At 41.7% G+C, this 24475-nt stretch overlaps 1 protein-coding gene across 2 annotated transcripts in view; it reads left to right on the plus strand.

Annotated features, from left to right (window-relative positions):
- Positions 1 to 24475, plus strand: part of LOC145352952 (kelch-like protein 13) — a 55000-nt gene that overhangs the window by 11542 nt on the left and 18983 nt on the right. Inside the window, exon 1 of one of the 2 annotated variants that reach the window (XM_080203260.1) lies at positions 16501 to 16807. The exons of the other annotated variant lie outside the window; for it this stretch is intronic. Within the exon in view, the coding sequence (XP_080059386.1) occupies positions 16707 to 16807 (101 nt within the window). The 5' untranslated portion in view covers positions 16501 to 16706. Of the gene's footprint in view, positions 1 to 16500; positions 16808 to 24475 lie in introns of those variants that run through there. 2 annotated transcript variants of the gene reach the window in all.

Genomic DNA, 24475 nt, shown 5'->3' on the forward strand with positions numbered 1-24475 from the left:
AATTATCATACATTCCCCTTTCTAGCATAATGCCTCTCTTCCACATCATCCAAGGACCTCTTTGCCTTTTGCCACTGTTGGAATGTACCAAGTGCAATAACTTTTTAGAGGCAAAGTCCCTTCACCAAAATCCCTTTATTTACAAACTCTAACACGAGTACACAGAGTGCTAGCAGTTAGCAGTCTGTCTTCAGGAATATCAGAGGAACTTACACTCCCGGTTAAGAACAAGGCAAAGACTTCCTGATTGGCCCATCAATTGGATCCTTAATCAGGAACATCTTTTGTTGTCCAACCAAATAATCTAAATCAAATGAATTGAGGGACAACTCAAAAGGGGCAGCTCCCAATCCTTAATCAGGGACATCTTTTACTGAATCCTTAATCAGGGAGTTCATACTCCATTAGGACAACCTCAATGGCCTGACTGAAGTCATTACACCTAGCCTGCCCTGAAGCTTCACTTCCTTAAAGATCTGCCATTGTTCAAAAACGGAGGTCTTGTGGCACAATGGTAGCACCCCTACCTCTGGAACAGAAGTTACTAGGGCTTGTTGGCCACAGAAGGAGCATTCATAATGTGGTTCATGGGACTGACAATCAACTCAAGAATCCTTCCATCATTATTCCTCAAAAGGAAAAACAGTGTGAATAGGAAGATATGTAAAAAAGAAATATTGTTCCGTCCCTGGCTAGATCCCATTGCACCACATTGGAATTAGTCCATTTGCAATTTAGAAGTTCAGCATTACATTGTTTCTTGCTTTTCTCCATTATTAAACTAAACTTTATAATATAATGATTATTCTTACCTAGATATTCCTCCACAGACACTAGTTCCACCTGGCCCACATTATTCCCCAGCACTAGATCCAGGAGTGACTCTAAAACCTCCTGTCTAGCTGGGCTGAGGGCACACTCATCAAAGAACTTCTCCTGAACAAATTTCAGAAATTTCTCCACCATCCTTGCAGACTTGTCCCTTGATCTCTCTCTCACTATTTCAGGCTGATGGAATATCCCTAGTAGTGTGAACTATATTTTGCTTCTTGGGAGAGGTGTCAGATTTGGGACATGGAGTCCAGGGAGAACTCATAGAATCATTGAATCCCTACAGATTCTAGGGATCTAGAGGCCATTTGGCCCATCGATTCTGCACTGATAACAATTCCACACAGGTGCTATCTCCAAATATTTATGTTGCTAATCCCTCTAACCTACTCATCCTAGGACACTAAGGGTCGATTTAGCATGGCCAATCCACCTAACCTTTGGACTGTGGAAGGAAACCGGAGCACCCAGAGGAAACCCACACAGATACAGGGAGAATGTACAAATTGCACACAGACAGTGACCCAAGCCAGGAATTGAACCCAAGTCCCTGAGCTATGCAGCAGAAATGCTAACCACTGTGACATTGTGCCGCCCATTCCTGTTAGTTCAGATTCCAGAAGATGATGTTTTAAAAATTTAAACAAATATACTTTTAGTTGGAAATTGCAGCTGGAATCCTGTATAGGACAGGTCCAGTACACATTCCTGCTCAATTTCTGAAGGAGGAATTAAAACTGCTGTTATTTATCTACATAATAAACAGAACAGACATTTTAAGTGACAGGCAAGGATGCTTGCAAAATCCCCTACATCAGACAATTTTCAGGCACTTTCTGCAGCATGTTGCTCACCAAAACTGACCCTTGTTACACTTGTAAATTGAGCACACGGTCCAATGTCTAGAGTATAATTTCTGCAAACCAAAGGACCTTCCCACAATAATGCTTCAATCATTTTAATATGGTGAATATCCTGACAGAATTGCCTCCCAAAAGAACGGAACTGAGCCAACTGATAGCTTTCAAAGCTGAGAGATCGATGGATTTTTGTTATATAAGAATCCATATGGAACAAAATCAAGTAAATTCAGCTGAGGTTGAGTTTATTCGTGACCTAGTTGAATGCGAATCAGGCTCGTGAGGGTAAAAGACTCACCCTTGTTCTCATCTGTTTTTCACTTCTGCTTTCTAAGTTAACTGATTCTTGACTGCAGAATATGCACAGTATCAAATTAAGAATGGAACCAAATTGATTTCCTGATTGCAACTGACTTTAAATTGTTTTCTTAACTTGTAAAGACCCAGAATTGAATTATATTGACATTGTTGTTATTCTCTGAAACTGATTATATCTGCTGTTTTATTTTGAGTATCAAACTGACTGCTGCAGAAATCAAACCCTCTTGAATGTTAATCATTGTGAAGTAGAATTTGGTTTTCAGTGTGCCTAATTTTTTGAGGCGTACATTTGTAATGAGGACAACGAAAAGCACAAACATTACTAAGAAACATGTAACTTACTTCTGGCTGCAGCAGGTTAACACAGGAAACTGAATTCGGCTAGTGGTTTGAACAACACTCATTCTTCAAGATTTTGTCTCAGAAATGCATGTGATAATGATTGTAGATAGCACTGTGTGGGAGGACATCACTTGCACAAACAATTTAACCCTTGCGTTGCACAACTGTTTTCACACATCTTAATGGGCCTTCCCAGCTTCGGTGAATCTGGTAATTTTCCTTTGTGGTCGCTGCCGCCAATGAACCAGAAGTTGCTGGCCATTGCCTCATCGTCAATCTCTCCGGAGCCATGAATGGCACCTACAGCTAAACTAATGAGGCAGGCGGGACAATTCCCATGATTCTAACACTGGACTGTTTGAGACTGCAGCGGGATCTGGGTGCCATCACATTTCTAGACCATCATTTTTGAATTCTGGTGTATGGTCTGCCTTTCTGCCATGACTCCATGTTCACACCAGACCAGTTTCTTGGATGAAATCAGACCATGCAAACCTTGGTGTCATGATTGATCCTTAACTGCAAATTCCACATCCTATTTGCCAACAAGATATATTATACTTGGGGCAAATGGAATCAAAGGTTATTGAATGAAAGCAGGATTAGGCTATTGAGTTGGGCGATCAGCCATTATCATAGATCGTAGAATCCCTACAACACAGAAGGAGGCCATTCGGCCCATCAAGTCCACACTGACCACTATCCCACCCAGGCCCTATTCCCGTAATCCCACGCATCTACCCTAGTAGTCCCCCTGACACTAAGGGACAATTTATCATGGCCAATCTATCATGGCCAATCAACCTAACCTATCATTAGACTGAGAGAGGAAAACAGAGCACCCAGAGGAAATCCATGCAGACACGGGGAGAACGTGCAAACTCCACACAGACAATGGCCCAAGCCTGGAATCAAACCTGGGTTCCTGGTGCTGTGAGGCAGCAGTGCTAACGACTGCGCCACTGTGCTGCCCTATGATCGTGATGAACGGCACAGCAGACTTGAAAGGCCAAATGGCTTCTTCTTGCTCCGAAGTTTCTATATTAGCTGATTTTCTATTATCTACACTTCTGTCAATTCTGGACTAAGTAAGAATGAAATTTGACTTGTCCACACATGTTATGCTGGGTGGAATTTTCCCTTCCACTGGGGTCAAAGAGAAAGAATATCAGGCAGAGAATAAAATAGTTTGCCAGTTTTCTATGGCTTTGGTGTGGAACCACTTCCCACCTTAAATATTGAATTGAATGCAAATAAATTTTTATCAGAAGCAGGTTGTTCTCTGTACTTTATAGTTTCCTTGAATTTCCACATTTCAAAGGAACAAAATCTCATCAATCTCTCTTTAATAAATGTAGAATTCGATGGTCCTGATTCATTCTAGAAAATTCATTTAATTTGATTTTATTGTCCAGACATTCTTATCGAAAGTTCGTTAAGTTAGTTAGAAGCTTGAGGTGTCTTACAGCAATGTTTGGATAGAGAGTAACCTTTACAGAACCTCGTTTATCATTGTCTTGGTGTAGCTGACATGACTAAACAATTATATTCCTCAAATGGATGACAAATAAATGCTTATTACACTGCTGTTTGGATTTTACTTCCCTGCATATTTAAGGCTTATTTTTGGCAGCTTTGTTACAACCAGAATTAAAACGGCAGTCCAATACCCAGCACACGCTGTATGGTTCGGTAAGGTCAGTCCGAGATCAAGCTGCAGCTAACTTGAATTTTCAGAAAAGGTGACAACCAATTTGAAACCCACTGAAATTGTTTCAGTAAAATATGCAGCAAAGAGGGCCAGATTTTAAAATAAGCAAGGGACTTGTTACCAGAAAAAGCGAGTTGGGTTTACAGTGTAGCAGCCTATGGAATTACTGCAAATTAATTGAACTAGATTTGGGAGCTCAAGGTCTGTTTTATATGTGGAGTAATTCCATTATATTTAAGATATATCCATTATGTTTAAAGTTGCAACAAAATAAAAAAAGTAAGCTATAAGGTAAAGAAAGTAATGTTGATAATAAGGAATGTTATATTGCCTCAGTTTTCGCAGACACGGTTGATACTAGGAAAGTCATGGTGTAGAGCTGTGAGTAAAGTCTAGAGAATAGAACTAACATTTCAAGTTTGTAGGGTGGCATGGTAGCACTGTGGTTAACACTGTTGCCTCACAGCGCCAAAGACCAGGTTCAATCCCAGCCTTGGTCACTGACTGTGCGGAGTTTGTATATCCTTCCTGTGTCTGCATGGATTTCCTCTGGATGCTTTGGCTCCTCATCACCCTCCTCCCCCTCCTCCCCTTCCCCACACAGTCCAAAGATGTGTGGGTTAGGTTGATTGGTCATGCTAAAATTGACCTTAGTGTCAGGAGGATTAGTAGGGTAATGTGTGGGGTTACGGAAATAGAGCCTGGGTGGGATTGTGATCGATACAGACTCAATGGGCTTAGTGGCCTCCTTCTGTACTGCAGGGATTCTATGATTCTCAGAGCTGATGAAAAGTCATCCCAACTTGAAACGTTGGCTCTATTCTGTCTCCACAGGTGCTGGCAGACCTACTGGGATTTTTCAGTATTTTCTGCTATGTTTCAGATTTCTAGCATCCGCAGTATTTTTCTTTAATGTTTAATGGAGGCTGTTCTTCAAATAGTTTTAGTAATAGTGAGTGAAGGTTGCAAAATCAAAGGGTAGTTTGCGTGCAAGGATATTTGGGAAACTCGGAAGAAATACCAAGAACTGTTTTCTTATTTTCGGAAATCTTGCATAGTTTAGAGGATAGGATGGAGAAGGGGCCTTCATTGTGATGAAATATTGGACAGAATTATGTAGGGGCAAGAATTGGGAATAGGACAGCACATTAATCAGCTCACCAGATTGTGAGATCAAATCCAAACCTTGCTCCAGACTGCATAGGTGTTGACTTCAAGGACTTAAGCTGCTAACCTTACACCAGGAAATGCAAAATGTGCTGGCTGACAGCTTGAACGTAAGTCAGGACTTCACCCAGAAGCTGATTAAAATGGCATCACTGTCATTTAGATTGGAAAGGGGGTGGAATCCTGACTAAATCATTAATAAGGCTTCCACCAGAGTCTCAAAGTACCAAAACCAACATTACTGAAATCACAGCAAGGCCTGGACAACTTCCAAGTTTTAGCTGATAAATGTCAAGTAACCATCTACATAAAAAAGTGCCAGTGATAACCATCTCCAATAAGAGAGAGCCTAACAGCCTCCTTTAACATTCAGAGGCCTTACTATCACTGAATTCCACCACAATCAATACCCTCAGCCTTCAATGCAATCAAGTCAAACAGCCAAAACTCACCGCCCCGGCCTGTCAGTGTCAGTTGGCATTCAGTCTCTTATGCCTCTGCGCGACACTGGGGAGATGGCCAGCGTTCAATACATCTCCACACAGTTCCATGCCAACTCAGTGTTCACTCTTGCTGACCTCAGTAGCTCATTAAGCCTTTTTCTGCACTGGACCCATGTGCACTGGATCACATCGTGGTGGCTCACCTCAGCTGCCACCTCTGCCAGGCCTTTTTAGTCAGGTACTGTGCCTTCCTCCTGCCATCCACGCATCATCAAAATATCCCTCCTGACGCAGACCTCCTCCACTTGTACTTCGAGGCATTCATCCAAAAAATGGGACAGACAGCCCACTGGACTTGTTCTTCCACTGGCTGTACTCACTGGGTGCTGAGGCCATGACTGCTGAGAAGGATAAAGTCAGTAATTCTCTTTCAGACAGCTCTCTGAGGCTCCTCATCAAGAGAGCTGTCGACTTTGTACAGTCCCCACCAAGCTACCATTGGACCTGGCACTACATCAGCTCTTGTTCTGCTTTCACTTGCGTGACCCACCCTCCCAGGGGATGCATTTCATACTGAGAGGTCTTGAATTGGCCAGGCAATGTGAAATCGCATTGCTATTGTGACCTAGCACAGTGGTTGGCATTGCTGCTTCACAGCTCCAGGAACCCAGGTTTGATTCCTGGCTCAGATCATTGCCTGTGTGGAATTTGTACTTTTTCCTTGTGTCTGCGTGAGTTTCCTCTGGGTGTTCTGGTTTCCTCCCACGTTCTGAAAGATGTGGCGGTTAGGTGCATTGACCTGAACAGGGGCAGGTCTGTGGCAACTAGGGGAATTTCACAGTAACTTCATTGCAGTGTTAATGCAAACCTTACGTGTGACTAATAAATAAACTTTTTCTTTGCGTTGCCTGGGAATAAATTCCACATCCTAAAGCATCCGACAGGAATGAAATTCAGGCCATGAAAGCACTTGACAGTTATGTGGTAACTGAAATAGACAAACAAATAGGAGAGTGGTGGATGGAATATTGAGGAAAGAATATTGAATTAAAATTACATTACAATTAAAAATCAAAACATTATTCCTACATTGCAGATACAAAAGTGCATTGCTCATTAACTACAAGTCACTGACAATGATAATGATTTGTCAAAATCATAGTGAGGCTATTGGCATTCACTATTTATGTCAGTAACAAAGACCACTGCATCCTCAGGCAAGAGCAGATGCACACTTAAACATGGAAATCTAAAAATTGCTGCCAGAGTTGCACCTGATTTCTCCGTAAAAACAGCATTGTGCTGTTAGATTCTCTGTTCAAATGCATTGAGCAGAATAAAGTTGCTGTATTCACATTATATATACAAACTAAATTTGCTACAGGAAGTTAAGTCAATTCTAAATTTCATTTTAACAGCATTGGTGTTCATTACTGCGAGACAATCCCTCTAGCATTGAAAATTAATCATCATAAATGTGGAAACTCACTTATTCAGGTTATAATTGTTGTTGGAGTTTTTAAAAAGACACGTTTTTGTTTAGCTTTCTCTTTATGTTTTATCCTTTCTCTCAATCCAATCTTTTCTACCCTCTCTTCCTTTCTCTTCCTACCCCTGATTTGACATTGAATATATTTACTCCGCTTCCTCTAAAACTGGGAGTGGTTTTATATTCCCTTATTCTGACCTTGTGTTTTTCAACTCACAGAGCTCCAGTCAAATTGGTTAAAGAGAAAAATAGTTACTTGACATATCCTCTGTGATGGAGGTATGGATGCCCAAGAGGTCTTGACCCAGTGGCTAGTTCAGCATATAGAAGATTTTTGGACACACAGCTGTCATCCATCCAATTAATGCGCCGAGCCAGTGCCAATGGCCTTGGCTTAGCAATGAGTGTATGCTGATTGAATTAGCATGCTCTAGGTCCTCTGAGTTGGTGTCTTTGTCCTACCAAAAGATGCTAAGGATACGTTTGAGAGAGCGAACATGGAAATTTTTCAGCCTTTTCTCCTAACTGACATATATTGTCTAGTTCTCACCATTGCAGAGGAGTGCAGAGAGGGCACAGGGTTAATAGACACACAATTTGATGAAAAGAGTCAGGTTGATGTTGGTCCACATTCTCTTACTCAGCATGACAGGTTGCTGGTGATTGTGAAGTCTGGATATGTGAAGGTATTCACAACATCCAGTGTCATATTGTCAATGCTGATGGATGGCAGTATGGCAACATCTTGCATCATGATATTTGTCTTTCTGATGCTGAAAGTCAAACCAAACTCTGTACAGGCATGGGAGAGTCTATTTACACCTGATGGTATTCTTTGGTACATAAGAACATAAGAAATAGGAGCAGGAGTAGGCCATCTAGCCCCTCGAGCCTGCCCCGCCATTCAATAAGATCATGGCTGATCTGTTGTGTCTCAGTTCCACATTCCCGCCCTCTCCCCATAACCCTTAATCCCCATGCCTATCAAAAACCTATCAACCCGCGTCTTAAATATATTTAGCGAGGCAGCCTCCACCACTTCAACGGGCAGAGAATTCCAGAGATTCACCACCCTTTGAGTGAAGAAGTTCCTCCTCAACTCCATTCTAAACCGCCCCCCCTTTATCTTGAGGCTGTGCCCTCTAGTCCTACTGTCCTTTCTGAGCAGGAAGAGCCTCTCCACCTCTATCCTATCCATCCCATTCATCATCTTATATGTCTCAATGAGATCTCCCCTCATTCTTCTAAACTCTAACGAGTACAAGCCGAGTTTATTCAGCCTCTCCTCATAGTTCAACCCCCTCAACTCCGGTATCAGCCTAGTAAACCTCCTCTGCACTCCCTCCAAGGCCAAAATATCCTTGCGTAAGTGCGGCGACCAAAACTGCACACAGTACTCCAGCTGCGGCCTCACCAGTGCCCTATACAGCTGCAGCAAGACCTCCCTACTTTTATATTCAATCCCCCTCGCTATGAAGGCCAGCATCCCATTTGCCTTCCTGACCACCTGCTGCACCTGCAGGCTGGGTTTTTGCGACTCATGCGCAAGGACACCGAGGTCCCTCTGCACCGTCGCATGCTGCAGTTTTTCGCCATGTAAGTAATAGTCCTTCCTACCATTATTCCTACCAAAGTGGACAACTTCACATTTGCCAACATTAAATTCCATTTGCCAGTTCCTGGCCCATTCGCCCAGCCTATCTAGATCCTTCTGCAGACTCTCCACACCCTCCGCACAATTTGCCGTTCCACCAACCTTGGTGTCATCAGCAAATTTCGACACCATACACTTGGTTCCCTCCTCCAGATCATCTATATAAATGGTAAATAGCAGTGTGGCATTGTCAGCAAAGTAACTCTCTGATGAGGACTTGACACACTTTTGTCCTGGATCTCAGGGGGACAAGGCTGAACTGCTATCCAGCATTTCAGTTATAGAATCCCTACAGTGCAGAAGGAGGCCATTTGGCCGATCGAGTCTGCACAATAATAATCGCACCCAATCTTGTAACCCCACGTAATCCCCTTGACACTAAGGGGCAATCCCACCGAGATTTGTTCCCATTAACCCCACTTATTCACCCTACTAATCCCCCTAACCTACGCATCTTGGGACACTAAGGGACAATTTATTATGGTCAATCCACCTAACCTGCACATCTTTGGAGAGTGGGAGGAAACTGGAGCACCTGAAGAAAACCCATGCAGACATGGGGAGAATGTGCAAACTCCACACAGACAGTCACCCAAGGCTAGAATTGAATCCGGGCCCCTGTCACTGTGAGGTAGCAGTGCTAACCACTGTGCCACATGCCACCCGTGTGTAAGTAGATGTCCTCTGTAGGTGACCTGAAAGCTGAAGGCTTAATAGACTAAGACTGGTTGAACATAAGACAGTAACTTGGTTCTTTTTTAAAGAGGAGAATTGGGCGATATATTATTTCTATCCATTTCTAATCAGCTTATTAAAAATCCTGAAGATGTATGCACTTTCAGTCTGCATCAGTTGACCTCCTGTTGTCAGCTTTTTGGTACTTGTTTGAGTGAACTTTTACTATTATAAATGCTGTGCCATGTTTATTCTGGGAACTACCAAACTTTGTCACCCATTGTATGAAATTCTGACATTTCCGAAAAATCTCATAACTCTTGCCCTCCATCCTACTTTCTCTGCGGGTTTTTTTGGGATAAATGTTTTCCTCACATTTGGAGATTTTGAGACTTTCACCTAGTTGAAACCAAGATGTAGAATGACTTTTCCACTCTCTTCTCACTGACAATGTGGTCATATCTACCTTCTTAGACTTAAAAGTTCTGCCTCTGAGTGATCAGCATGTTAGCACTGTGGTTAGCGCTGTTGCCTCACAGCACCAGGGGCCTGGGTTCAATTCCCAGCTTGGGTCACTGTCTCTTGTGAGTCTGCATGTTCTCTCTGTGTCTATGTGGGTTTCCTCTGAGTGCTCTGGTTTCCTCCCACAGTCTGAAAGACATGCTGGTTAGGTGCATTGGCCATGCTGAATTCTCCCTCAGTGTACCCAAGCAGGTGCTGGAGTGTGGTGACTAGGAGTTTTCACAGTAACTTCATTGCAGTGTTAATGCAAACCTATTTGTGATACTAATAAATAAACGTCAGAGCACCTACCTGAATTAGATGACAGGCCTTTTTTAAGTATTCATATGAGACTCCAATAAATTTTATTTTGCAACTGAGTGAAAAGAGTGTCAAGCACGCTCTGTGCAATTTCCGCTGACAATCTGGTTGAACCACAGCCTTGATGGTAAATGTTCATTATTTTTGAGTGACTGGGAAGAGTATGATTGTTCCATCAGTCTTTACTAAAACAACTCTGGTGGCCAGCAATGTAATTATGCACCTACCCCAACCCCCATGCTCAAAACATCACATGCCACCCCCCCCACCCCCCTGTTGCCACTGAAAACAAGCACAATGGCACGGTGGCACAATGGTTAGCACTGCTGCCTCACAGTGCCAGGGACCTGGATTCGATTCCAGCTTGGGTTTCTGTCAGTGCGAAGTTTGCTTTGTTCTCCCTGTGTCTGTGTGGGCTTCCTCTGGGTGCTCTGGTTTCGTCCCACAGTCTGAAAGGCTGTGTAGCCAAATTTGCAGATGACACAAAAATAGGCAGGACGATAAGTCGCAATAAGGAAATAAAAACCTTATAAATGGATATAGATAGATTAGGGGAGTGAGCCAAAATGTGGCAGATGGAGTTTAACGTGGAGAAATTTTTGGTTGCAAAAATGGCAAGGCAACTTATTATCTAAATGGGGAGAGACTCCGGGTCCCGGTGCAGAGGGATGAGTCACAGAAAACTAACATGAAGGTACAGCAGATTGTAAAGAAAGTGAATGGAATGGTGGCTTTTATAACTAAAGGATTAGAATGTAAAGGTAAGGAAGTATTGCTGCAACTGTACAAGGCATTGGTGAGGCCGCACCTGGAGCATTGTGCATAGTTTTGGTCCTTGTATTTGAGGAAAGATGTAGTGGCATGGGAGGCAGTTCAGAGAAGGTTGACTAGGTTGATTCCAGAGATGAAGGTTTGTATGTTGTATGAAGAGAGATTGAACCATTTAGGCCTATAGTCTCTGGAATTTAGAAGAATGAAGGGAGATCAAATTGAGGTATTCAAGATGATAAAACATATGGATAAAATAAACGTGGAGTGGATACTTTCACTGGTAGGGCATTCTAGGATGAGAGGTCATAGTCTTAGGATAAGGGGTAGCAAATTTAAAACAGAGTTGAAGAGAAACTACTTCTCCTAAAGGGTTACGAATCTATGGAATTCACTACCCCAAATTGTGGTGGATGCTGGAATAGTGAGTAAATTTAAGGAGGAGTTAGACAGATTTTTAATTGGTAATGGGTTGAAGGGTTATGGAGGGAAGGTGGGAAAAGGGGGAGGAGGAGCATATCAGGCATGATTGAATAGCGGAGAGAACTTGATGAGCTAATTGGCCTAATTCTGCTCCTATATCTTATGCATTTGTGAACTTATAACCTTATGAACTTATGTGCTGATTAAGTGCATTGGCTACGCTGAATTCTCCTCCAGTGTACCCAATAAGGCGCTGGAATGTGGTGACTAGGGGATTTTCACTGTAACTTCATTGCAGTGCTAATATAAGCCTATTTGTAACTAATAAATAATAAATAAACTTAATATCTGAAAATTTGCCAGTTACATGCAGGCACTCCAGCAACATGCTTTCTATACACATCACCAGCAAGAACACCTTCCACATGAGTGCAGACTTTAGGGAGATAGCCTGCCTTCCCGAATGGCGAGATTAGCCCTGACAGCTCGCCAATCCAAATTAAATGAGGCCCGATCACAAAACTTGATGGGCTTTTTATAGAAATGGTACATCCTAATCCCTGGTCGAGTAACTAAACTGGAAGACCTATAATGACCTCCAGAGAGTTTGTGCTTTCGACATGATGTATATTTATTTATTGGTCTGTGCCACCAAATGTGAAATGCAGCTTGTATAAATTCAGCAATTTTACACTTAATTTTACTTTGGCTTGGAGTGTGACTCAAAGTGATGTGTTAGTAAGCAGAAACGATTGTGTTTGATTTCTCTGTAATGCTGTGGTGTGCAGCAACACATTTTCTAACATGTCAGTCCAAGATTATAAATCAGCCGTGACCATTGAGAATCTCGAAGAAAACTGTGACACTGACCCTGAGAAAAAGAAATGTGATCAAACTTGTTCTGACAGCTATGCTTAGTGACCAAATAATAAATGGCAGAAGTACACTGGACTCATGGTGCATCACTGAGGCCAGCAGGTGCTGCATTAGTGCAGCATCCAGAACTGCCAACAATTATTGTCACAATTGGTACAGCAGAGAGGGTTGTGGGGGTGAGTCAATGTTGATAAAAGCTTTAAATAGTCCATTATCCTAATTGACATTTATTCTGAGGAATCACCATAGTTTTTACAGTAAAGATTTTATGGTGAAGATCTCCCTGTATATTACTTGTGGGAAATTTGTAAAGTGGACATTTATGAAGGTTATATTTTCACTGCAACTGGAAAACAAAAGAAATCTCGCCCTTGCGTGAGATATCAGTGACCCACAGTTAGTAGGTTTGATATCAAATGTACACATGCAAAGCTGCCCAGATTCATCTTTATTATATCAAAGCACATATGTATCTTTAAGGAGCACTGCTCTTTTTCTAGGATTTTATTCAGTGGGAAAAGAGGACAGAGAATTGCGTAAATGCAGTTGGTGTCATTATATCATTCTTTCTGCAAACAAATTAAAATGTTTATCATCTTTGACAAATGACTACGTTTCACTGGAAATTTCCATTTCATAATATCTTGATCTGCACAGGAATCTGATGCTTGACAGCAAGCTTTCTGCTTCCTCCTTTCTTTATTTTATTTTAAAAATTGCAACTACAGTCTTTAATTTTGGTTAAATGAGTGCTGACAGTTGTTGAATTGTTTAATCGATAAACTACTCTGAAAAGTGAAGCGATAATATTTTAAACTCATAATCAGGTTGTCTCCTGACCTAACCATAAGTAAAAAGTAAGTAAGTTCATTTACTGGTGTCACAAGTAGGTTTGTACTAATACTGCAATGAAGTTATTGTGAAAATCCCCAAGTCGCCACACTCTCATGTTCGGGTACACTGAGGGGGAATTTAGCATGGCCAATCTATCTAACCAGCACATTTTTGCTTTGTGGGAGGAAACCAGAGCAGACACAAAAAGAACATGCAAACTCTACACAGACAGTGCCCCAATCTGGGAATTGAAGCCAGATCCCTGGTGCTGTGAGGCAGCAGTGTTAACCACTGTGCCGCAACACAGGTGACAATTGGATCCTGAGATGTGTAATTTTTGTCCTCAGTCTCATTCATGATGGTGACCTTAAATCCAAATGGTAGATATTTGATGTAAAGGAACTATTTTACTCTGGCAGAACTTCCTTTAACTGGCAACCATGAAATTTTGATGAAGGTAATTCTGTAACTAATGCCACTTCAGTAGGTGGCTATGTAATTAGCACACATCCTTAATTGTATTAGAGATGTATTGAATGGTCAGCGTCCGTTTGATCCAAGGAACCAAAGCAGAAATCTTACAGAATGTCTTGATCCACAGTTGAATCTCTGCTGACTTCTTATTGTATCTATTCTTCCCCTCCTCCTCTCAGCTTCTCGACAGTGCCACAGGCTGTGAAGCTGTGTCCCAGTCAAGAGGATGAAATCATCTTGGACAAAGGCTTCTCCAGGGAATACATGTCTGAGTAGCACTCAGCTTTGGGACTGAAGCCTGGGGCTGTTTAAAACGAAAGACATCTCAACAGCTACTTTGCTGAGCTTCTCAATCCTTTCAATTCAAAACATAAATACAATATAAACTGAAATAAATACAAAAAAATGTTTGAAATGCACTGCAGGATATAGAGAACGAAAGGTTAATGTCTTGACTGTAGCCTTTCATGTTGTTTGCTTTTTTATGCCATCATGTCAGGTTATGAAGTCTGGAAGTGCTTCACACAATGAAACACTTTTGGATTGTTATGACAGGTGATATATAGAGGTACAGTTCTCATAAAGGGTCAGAACCACAATATAACCTTTAGTTGTCTTGCAGATTGTTATTTTTCCATTTTTATTTCAGACTTTCCACGTTTGAACTCAAAAACAAAATCTCTACTTATCAATGGCTCCAAAAAGAAACTTTCTCAGATCAATAATTGTGAATGTAAACCAATTCTGGCTGCGCCACCAGATAAATATCTGTTTGTGAAGAAGAAGGGGAAAAAGCATTGCCATATAAAGAAAGAACTTGAATTTAAATGGTGCTTTAAAGTGTCATTAAGAAAACTCCCAGATTATTTCACACACTTTGAAATGCACTCACTGTTGCTGTTGAGACAAACCTAACACATCAAACTCCAACCACCATTTAATGAAAGCTTGTTTATTTTTTCAGAAGCAAAATACTGAAGATGCTAGAAATTGGAAATAAAAACAGCAAATGCCGCAATATACTCAGCAGGTCAGGCAGCATCTGTGGAGAGAAACAGAGTTAGTGCCTGGAATTTTCCAGCCACCCATGCCCCACTGCTGCTGCAAGCAAAGTCAGGGAATTTGGCGCTCAGCCAAATGTCCGCTTACTGCAGTGGGACCAGAGAATCCTGTTGGCTTGAACAGCCAGAGAATTCCAGCCAATAAATACTTCATGTCGACGACCCTCCATTGGAACATCTGATCATTAACCTGAATGACTCCCTTTCAGTTAACTCTGTTTCTCGCCACAGTTGGTGCATGACCTGTTTTATTTAGCTTTTGATGATTTTGGCTGAGGAAGAATAGCAGCCGGCTCTTGTCCAAAAATTGGAACTCTTAGAACAGATCGACTGGTATCATCCAAAAATGGAGCTGCAATAATGCCGTACCTCCTCAGTAATATACTAAAGCATTTGTTTTGATCTTATTCATCAATCCCAAAGTGAAACCTAAAAACCTATCCTTCTGACTCGAAAATGGGAGTGCTTCTAATTGAATCAAGTTGACACTCAAAGCATTTTCTGGATCGTTTCTGTCTTTGCAACTAATTAAATCCAATTTCTTTGCCCCTAATTATATTTTGTGTAATGCAGATTTGTTAGTCTAATCACGGCCTCATGCCATCCAAGTTGATGTTTCACAAATGCTGAAATCTCCGGGGAAAACAATGGGACCAGTGTCCAAGTTGTCAATTATCACCATGCTCATTATAAAATGTTGGACAGATGATCCAAGAACCTCCTGAGCTTGTCCTAACCAGCAATGACAGCAGAGGTCACAGGCTGCTGGAGGATGCGCAAATTTCAATTAGAAAATAAATTTCTGGTGCAGTGCTGTAAAAAGTAGCAGGCACACATTCATAAGCTCAAGTACTTTTTTAGTTGCACAACAAGATTGAACATCAAAGATTTTCCCTAAAGTTTACCAGAAACTCTAAATCTTTTCGTTTAACAGGATTCTTTTCCTCCAATATATATGACATTCTAAAGAACAACTTGACCCCAGCATGTAACAGCGTTTTAATATCTATCATCTAGGAAATACAGGTTTTAATTGTGTTTTGTTTTTCCAATTAAGGATACAGATTCATCGCCGCAAGTCACATTTTAAAAAAAATTTGTTAATTTCACAGTGGCACAGTGGTTAGCACTGCTGTCTCAAAGTGCCAGGGACCCTAGTTCAATTCTCGGCTTGGGTCACTGTCTGCGTGGAGTTTGCACATTCACCCTGTGTCTGTGTGGGTTTCCTCCAGGTGCTGTGGTTTCCTCCCTCAGCCCAAGAGTGTGTGGGTTAGGTGGATTGACCATGCTAAATTGCCCCTTATTGTCAAGGGGAATAACTAGGGTAAATGCATGGGGTTATGTTACTTGTGACACTAATAAATAAACTTTAATTTTTTTCACTTGTGTGTAATGTTTTGTACCATTATCCAATCTGTTGAAACTGTGTCTATTTAGCAAGCGTGAGTACAGTGGATGTTGCTGGAAACGCTTCAAAGTTTTCTTTCCCATGATTATTTAACCGTCAATTCTGATAGGCTTATCAAATATTCTCTGGATTTCATGTGTACGTTGCTTACCAGTGCTGACATTCTTCAACCCTCCCCGCTTTCTGTCCTGACAAAGCCTGGAAAGGGGAAAGTTAGGGAAATGCTGCACTGCCTGCAATTTTATCGAAGCGACTATCACATGTCCACTTAGATAGAATCCACAGTAAACAGTTTGTCAAAAAGCCAGAACAAGGAAGAGAGAGGGAGCCAGTGAGAAAAGCTTCTGACTATAGCAAGCTTATGTTCCCCAATCTGCCAGGTTTAGAAGCTGATGGCGTTAACTAGATCATGTCCTGCTATTTTTAGAATATGCCTCCAGAATTAAGTTACCTAGAGGGGAGAAGGACGTAATCTGAGGGAGTGAAAGGACAGATTCTGCTGTAAATAAAAATGCATAGTATTGTTTGCTGCCTTATTTAACTCACCATGCCATTGAAATGGAAACTCTGTAATAGCCCCAGTGACAGAAGGTTCTTGGTTTCTGTTCTCAAGGCTTCCAGGACAGCTACAGCCTCTCCAACATATATGTAAGTGGAATTTTATTTTTCTTTACCAGCATGCTTCTATCATCAGATAATCAGAACAGGAGTTACCAATCAGAAAGCTGCATAAACTATCTCAGAAAATGTATAAGTAAGAATGGAGTGAGGACTATTTTAGCAGGAAAAGACATCATGGAATTATTTTGATGTCAAGGCACTTTCTTACAGACTTCTAATGGTACAAGTGAGATATGTCATTCTAAAAAGCTGACATGATTCTGATTAATGTTGATCAGAAGCTATCAGCCTGCTACTTTGACAGGATGGGACTGTACATGTCCTGTGTTTGTCTGAACCGCTGTGGTTGATATTTATAAATACAGTTCTTATGATTTAATTGTTTTAAAATCTGAGTGAATTGTATCAATTTGAAGTCAAATCGTTGAATGCTGACTCTCTTTTAGTATGTCCACAACTACTGGAAAGATATTTTGGGAAGTATATCGTGGATGTTTTTAAATGGCAACAGTACAATAACGAGTATACTATTTGTGGTTATCCAGTGGCTTTTATATAGCTCACCCTCCTTTTACTAAACATACCCATTCACAGGATATCCATTAATAGCTGGAAAAGGCATGTTTGGCTTTTTATATAGTGAGAACAACAGTATCAAATTATATTTCTCCCTTTTTGCTTTGTTGTCCTTTGTTATCCTGTTTCCCCATCCCTTTGTGTGCAATTCTTTTTCTTCATTCAAAACATGTGAGCATTGCTGAAGGTCAGCATTTATTATCCTTCCCAATTGCCTTTGAGAAGGTGGCAGTGACCTGCCTTCTTGAATCATGGCAATCTATGTTTTGGAGGCACACATACAGTGCTGTTAGGGAGGGAGTTCCAGGACTTTGACCCAACGACAGTGAAGGAGCGATGATATCAATCCAAGTCAAGATGGTGTGAGGTTTGGAGGGGAACTTGAAGGTGTTGCTGTTTCCAATTAGCTGATCAGTAGTGTCTCAGATCGACTTTATCGGAGACAAGCAACTTTTTGAAAATTCTTGGTGTCATGATGTTCTTTTCTCTCTCTCTCTTTTGGCCTTTCCCTCAGATAAGAGCTGGTCTTGGAACTCACCATGAAGCTCAGTGATTAAATGCACAACTCAGTGTGGAGCTGACCTCCTCACAATGAGTTTAATGTCACAGCCTTTGCCAAATTTCCTCAGCACAGCTAGGGACAGTAAAGGATTTTAGCCACAATAGCCATCAGTTCTAATTTGGAAGAAATCATCCTGGGTTTCAACTCCTGATCAATGTCCAGTTAATCCTGCAGCAATTGCATATCCATGACTGTGAGGTGAGGATAATATTTAGTTTCCATCTGATACCCGTCACGGTCATGCAGGCTGCAAACATTCATTATTTAGGTTGCTTGGACCATATACCACAATGCCCATGGAATGATATGCCAACATTAGACAGTAACTTGAGAAGAGGAGGGGAAGAAATACATTTTCCACCACTCCTTGGTATATCTTGTTTTGCATTAAGTTACAATAAGGATAAAATTGTACATTTGACTATTCTATTTAGAATTTACAGCACCGAAACAAGGCATCTTGCTCAACTGGTTCACACTATGTTTGTGCTTCCAGCATATCTTTATCTAACCCTATCAACATAATCTTCTATGTCTCCTCCATGTATTTATCTGGCTTCTCCTGAACTGTTGATTATTCATCTATTATTTATGCATCAGATTTTAACTGTTCCTGTCAGGTGGCAGTAGTAAGAACTCCTTATTTAACACCCCAATTAATTCATTGACTTCCCAGCAGGCAGGAATGGTTAACATCAGATCTTGAGATTTGTATAACATTGCTAACAAAAGGTCAACTGATCAACTGACATTGTGTTTGGTGGGTTTGAGAATTGAAAGATTAAGAGCTGTGTTCTGATACAACTAGATATTGTGCTCTGCTGTATAGTATCTAGATACAAAAATGCTAATATAAAGGATATATGTAGAGCTGGCACAGACAGCTCTAGAAAACTTCTGATCTGCATTGAGTACACATTAGCTACAATGCAATTAAAGTCATAGAAACAAAATGTAAGCAAGGTGCTATAGCCAGGTATGGTAGTTTATCAACAGAGAACAATAGTTTCACACCTAGTGATTACAGATGCAGAAGGATTTTCCAGTACAATCTTTAAAATACTTTTTAGTCCCCACTATGCACTATAAAATAAAGCTGAATGTTTGTGTATCAACAAACTTAAGTTATAGTTGGTGACAGCGAGTGGGTCTCAGGGAAAAGTAGGGTCCCAAAATTATACTATAATATTTTTTAACTGCATAAATTAGCTTATTAACTCATACAGGAAAATGCTGAAAAACCTCAGCAGGTCTGGCAGCACCTGTGGGGAGGAAAACAAAGTTAATGTTTTGAGTCTGTGTGACTCTTGTTCAGAGCTTATTACTGCAAATTCATTCTAAATGATCTAATGTTTCCCATTCGCAACCTCCAGGTGTAATTTTGTGGCCCCAGCAATAAGCAGTTTTTTTATATATATAAGAATGTTATCATTAAAGCAATGTTCTGTACCAATAATGAGTAGAATCTGTGGTGGTTCCGGATTATAAAGCAGTTCAGTACTAGGTTATAATTGGACCATGTCTGATCAGCACTACGGAACGGTATAGGTAGGGGAATATTTTTAGCAACAATAAAATGCATTTTTCGCCACCAGAAACATGCCATCTACAGTTTGGCACCAAGCCAAGCTTTTTATTTTATTAGTTGGTCAGGAATGTGTGTAGGCTGCTTTTTCAGTGAATGTAAGAACTGTTTGTTCAATTATACTCTTGGAGGGCAGTGGCGATTTTTAAATAAATAGTTCTAAAGATGACCAGCTGGACAGGAATTAATAACAATAATGAATTTAATATGCCAGGTGATTAAAGTACTTTAGCTAACACTTTATTCACTAGACAGCATGCTGAAACGTGTTACATAAAAAAGTTAAATAATGGAAATATGCAGCTGGTTTGTCATCCATATGAGTGTTAGACTTAGTTACTCTGTGGGAATACTGGGCAGCAAAACGACACCATCGACCTTAGTCCTTCATAATCTCTTTCACTCCAGTCCATGTGGTGTCCTACTTTTGATGGTCCTCCATAAATGCACTTTGCCAGGTCTTCTTTGGTTGAACCCTTCTTCCTTTGCCACCTTGTGATTTACATTCTACTACCACTCTGGTATGCTGTATGTCCAGGAGGTGAAGTACCTTTTCTGCCAGCAACAATTCTCTCTTTAAAGATGTCTTGTACTGACATCTGACATCAAAACCTTCTTGAAATGAAGTATGTTGATAACAAGTGGTTTCTGGTATTTTAGGCTTTGTCTATGGTGTTCCTGTAGTGCTTCTTCGTTAATGACAGTGGTTCGCACTGCTGCCTCACAGCACCAGGGACTCGGGTTCCATTCCCAGCTTGGGTCACTCTCTGTATGGAGTTTGCACATTCTGTCTGTGTCACCATGGGTTTCCTCTGGGTGCCCTGGTTTCCTCCCACAGTCCGAAAAGACGTGCTCTTGTCTCTTCTTTGGACACAGGTGAGGTCCCAGAAGACTGGAGGGTAGCAAATGTGGTACCGCTGTTCAAAAAAGGTAGCAGGGATAACCCTGGAAATTATAGGCCAGTGAGTTTGACATCGGTGGTAGGGAAATTAATGGAAAAAGTACTTAGGGGTAGGATGTATGAGCATTTGGAGCGTTGCGGTCTGATTGGGGATACGCAACATGGCTTTGTTAGAGGGAGGTCTTGCCTTACGAATCTGGTGGAATTCTTTGAGGAGGTGACAAAAACGGTTGACGATGGGAGAGCCGTTGATGTCATCTATATGGATTTCAGTAAGGCGTTTGACAAAGTCCCTCATGGTAGGCTGGTAGAAAAGGTTAAGGCGCATGGGATACGAGGTCAGGTAGCTAGGTGGATTGAGAACTGGCTGGGTAATAGGAGACAGAGGGTAGTAGTGGAGGGGACTTTGTCTGGCTGGAGGCCAGTGACCAGTGGTGTGCCGCAGGGCTCAGCACTGGGACCTCTCCTCTTTGTAGTCTACATAAATGACTTGGAAGAGAGTGTAGGTGGTGTGATCAGCAAGTTTGCTAATGACACCAAGATGGAAGGGTTGGCGGGTACCGAAGTGGATTGTGAGGTGATACAACAGGATATAGATAGGTTGGTGCATTGGGCAGATAGGTGGCAGATGGAATTTAATCCTGACAAATGCGAGGTGATGCATTTTGGAAGGAATAATGTAGACAGGAGCTATGAGATTAAAGGTAGACAAATTCGGAGTATAGAAACACAGAGGGACCTGGGAGTGCAGGTTCACAAATCCATGAAGGTTGCGACACAAGTGGAGAATGTTGTCAGGAAGGCTTATGGAATGCTAGCCTTTATAGGAAGGGGTATAGAGTTTAAAAGCTGCCGTCTAATGCTTCAGTTGTATAGAACGTTGGTTAGACCGCATTTGGAGTACTACGTCCAGTTCTGGTCACCTTACTACCGGAAGGACGTGGAGGCTCTGGAAAGGGTGCAGAGGAGGTTTACCAGGATGTTGCCTGGCATGGAGGGGCTGGGGTATGAGGAAAGGTTGGAGAAACTGGGACTGTTCTCCTTGGAAAGACGGAGATTGAGGGGGGACATGATAGAGGTATATAAGATACTGAAGGGAATAGACAGAGTCAATAGTGAGAGACTGCTCCCTAGATTGGTTACAAATACAAGACATGATTTAAGGGTGAGGGGGGAGAGATATAATTTGGATATGAGAGGAAGGTTCTTTACGCAGAGAGTTGTAGGGGTATGGAACGCGCTACCAAGTAGGGTGGTGGAGGCGGGAACGTTGGACTCGTTTAAGGTTCAGTTAGATAGGCACATGAGTGAAACGAGGATGGAGGGTTATGGTAGGGGTTATTAAATAAGGGTTAGAACCTCGGGAGACACCAGAAAGGCAGGCTTGTGATTAACGTTTTTGTCTTTTATTCCGCAGGTGGAGGTCCACCTCGTTGTCAAACGAGGGGCATGCACACGGTGGGTCATGCGTGGGCTACTCTTGGAGGTTCCAGGAGTGGCCTAGTACTTCGTGTCAGTGTGTGTGCTTGATCCTGGACCGGTAGACAGGCGCCGCAACAGCTCGGTGACTAGCACTGCTAGCTGTGCAGATACATGGATTTGGGCCTGTGTCTGTGGGAGTTTGTGCATTCTCCCTGTGGATGCGTGGGTTTCCTCCGGGCGCTCCGGTTTCCTCCCACACCCCAAAGATGTGCTCTTAGGCTGATTGGTTTTACCAAATTGACACTATTCTCCCCTGAATCTGACTAAGTCAGGGGTTCTATTCGTAGACACGCAGGGTAGAATAGGTGTAGGGTGATGTGGCGGCGCAGGCTTGTTGGGCCGAAGGGCCTGTTTCCCGTGCTGGGTTGTTCTTTGTTCTTTGTTCTTTGTTCTTTGCTGATTAGATGCATTAGCCATGCTAAATTCTCCCTCAATGTACCTGAACAGGTGCTGGAGTGTGGTGACTAGGGGATTTTCACAGTAACTTCATTGTAGTGTTAATGTAAGCTTACTTGTGACACGAATAAATAAACTTCCATTTATCTCTTCATATGATGCCCAGAATCTTACAACAGCAATGTTGGTGTAAGATGTTCACCTTACGTGACACCTTTGCTGTTCTCTTCCATGTTTCACTAGCATAGATTGCAGTTGGTTCTACAATGGACACATAGGCCAGAACTTTAATGGCCCACCCACCGCAGGAATCGGAGTGGGTGAGGGACAGACCATGGAAAGGTCCATTGGCCTCAGGTTTAATGGTTTCGGGACAAATGAGGCCATAAAATCCAGCCCCGTAGAATCACAGCTTCATGGTTGCATTGATGGTGTTGGATGCCAAAATCATGCAGAGTACTAGAAGATCAATGCTGTTTTGCCAATTCTTGTACAATCTTGATCTTTACAGCACCCTCCCTGGCAATGTTGCTTCCTAGTTAGGGGAAGTGGTCAAGACTCTCGATGTGGTGTTGCCCGATCTTGACGGAACGATCTTGTTGCCATCCTGTCACCATTGTCTTGATCTTTTTGCAGCTGATGCACAAACAATCTTGGCATTGTTACTCTCAAGCTGCTGGTCAAGTCTTGGAGTGTATCCAATTCTTGGACCACCAAAATGATATAAATTTCAACATCCAGCTTCATCAACCTGTGGCGTTGTCATAGTTTGCATCCTCCATCGCCTTCCTCATGATGAAGTCAATAGCCAAGAGGAAGAGGAATAGGGACAGTATGCAGTCTTGCCATGTTCCTGTGATGATGTTGAAGGAGTCTGCAATATCCATGCTGGAGTTGTGGTGTAAGGCTTTGAAAATGTTAGTATACCACAAGGAGATGCAGTACTGTGTTGTGATATACCAAAATGATCAGGTGTGATTAAAAACTTTCTTGAAATGAATGATGTTGATAACAAATGGTTTCTGGTATTTTAGGCTTTGGTCTATGATGTTCCTGAGTGGAGTGATATTTTTGCTGCGTTACCTGCCAATCCACAAACCTGCCTGTGATTCACAACTGGTTTCATGTTGGTGCTGACCATTCAACAGCCTTGGGATCAGATGTCTTCATTTGAACTCCCCCTGCATAACAGATACATTCATCCACTGGAGTTAATAGCACTCAAATTCACATGGGATAGAAATACCTGTAATTGCATCCTATATTAGTGACAATCAGATAGCTAAAATTAATAGTCTTTTCTATCTACACCCAATATATGAATTCCAATAAAAGCAAATGGATATTAGCTCAGATCGCAACATTTTACTTTGCCTGCAAAGCCATGCTAGTCACGTTCTATGCAGTATATATCATTGCTTTGGCTATTTCACTTATCTACCAAATTACTTAAGGTTTGAAATATTAACCCTGTGTCACTCTTCTACATTTCAAAAAACATTCTAAATCTCTGAGAAATTCCATGCCAAAGAGTTGTTATTAAGACTTCTGACATGGTCCTGTGTGGAATTGGTAATAAATGCCTTGTATTTTTGCATAACACTCATTTATATACAAATTTAATGAAAGAATCAACCTCCTTGCTTGAAATGGGTTAATTTGTAATAGGAACTTTATGTGAATATATGGGTGAGTCTGTTACTAATCTTGTACAGCCCGATTTGAACACAAAAATGCTGATCAGGCATGTTCTGGCATTCTATAATCTCAGAATCCAGTAGGGTTGAAAGAGGTGTGTGCTGCCTTAGTAGATCAGAGCCTCAGAACACATCTTATGAAGCTGCACGGTGCACATTTATACCAGAAAGCAACAATCTCAGCTGTATGTCGTGTGACAGGTTGAGACCAGATGTCATATGAAGCAGAGGCAGGAAAAACTACAAGGACAATTATCTGAGCTGCCTTTTGTAGCACTTTGAAATTGAGAATTTCAAGACAGTTCGACAGAGGTGTGGATGCTGCTTTTTTTTCCTCTCCCTCTTAGCCAGGTTTGGTGCGTGACATGTTGAGACCCAAGAGCAAGGTGAAATTAGATGAAAAAAATTAATGATCTCTCCCCTTTTAAACAGTGGTCTAAAGATGACTGATCCGTTGTTTAATCAGAGAGGTTTCCTCTGTGCATGACAAAACTGA

This window comes from Carcharhinus amblyrhynchos, chromosome 15 (genome assembly GCF_965287045.1).
Source record: "Carcharhinus amblyrhynchos chromosome 15, sCarAmb.v2.hapA, whole genome shotgun sequence".
NCBI lineage: Eukaryota > Metazoa > Chordata > Chondrichthyes > Carcharhiniformes > Carcharhinidae > Carcharhinus > Carcharhinus amblyrhynchos.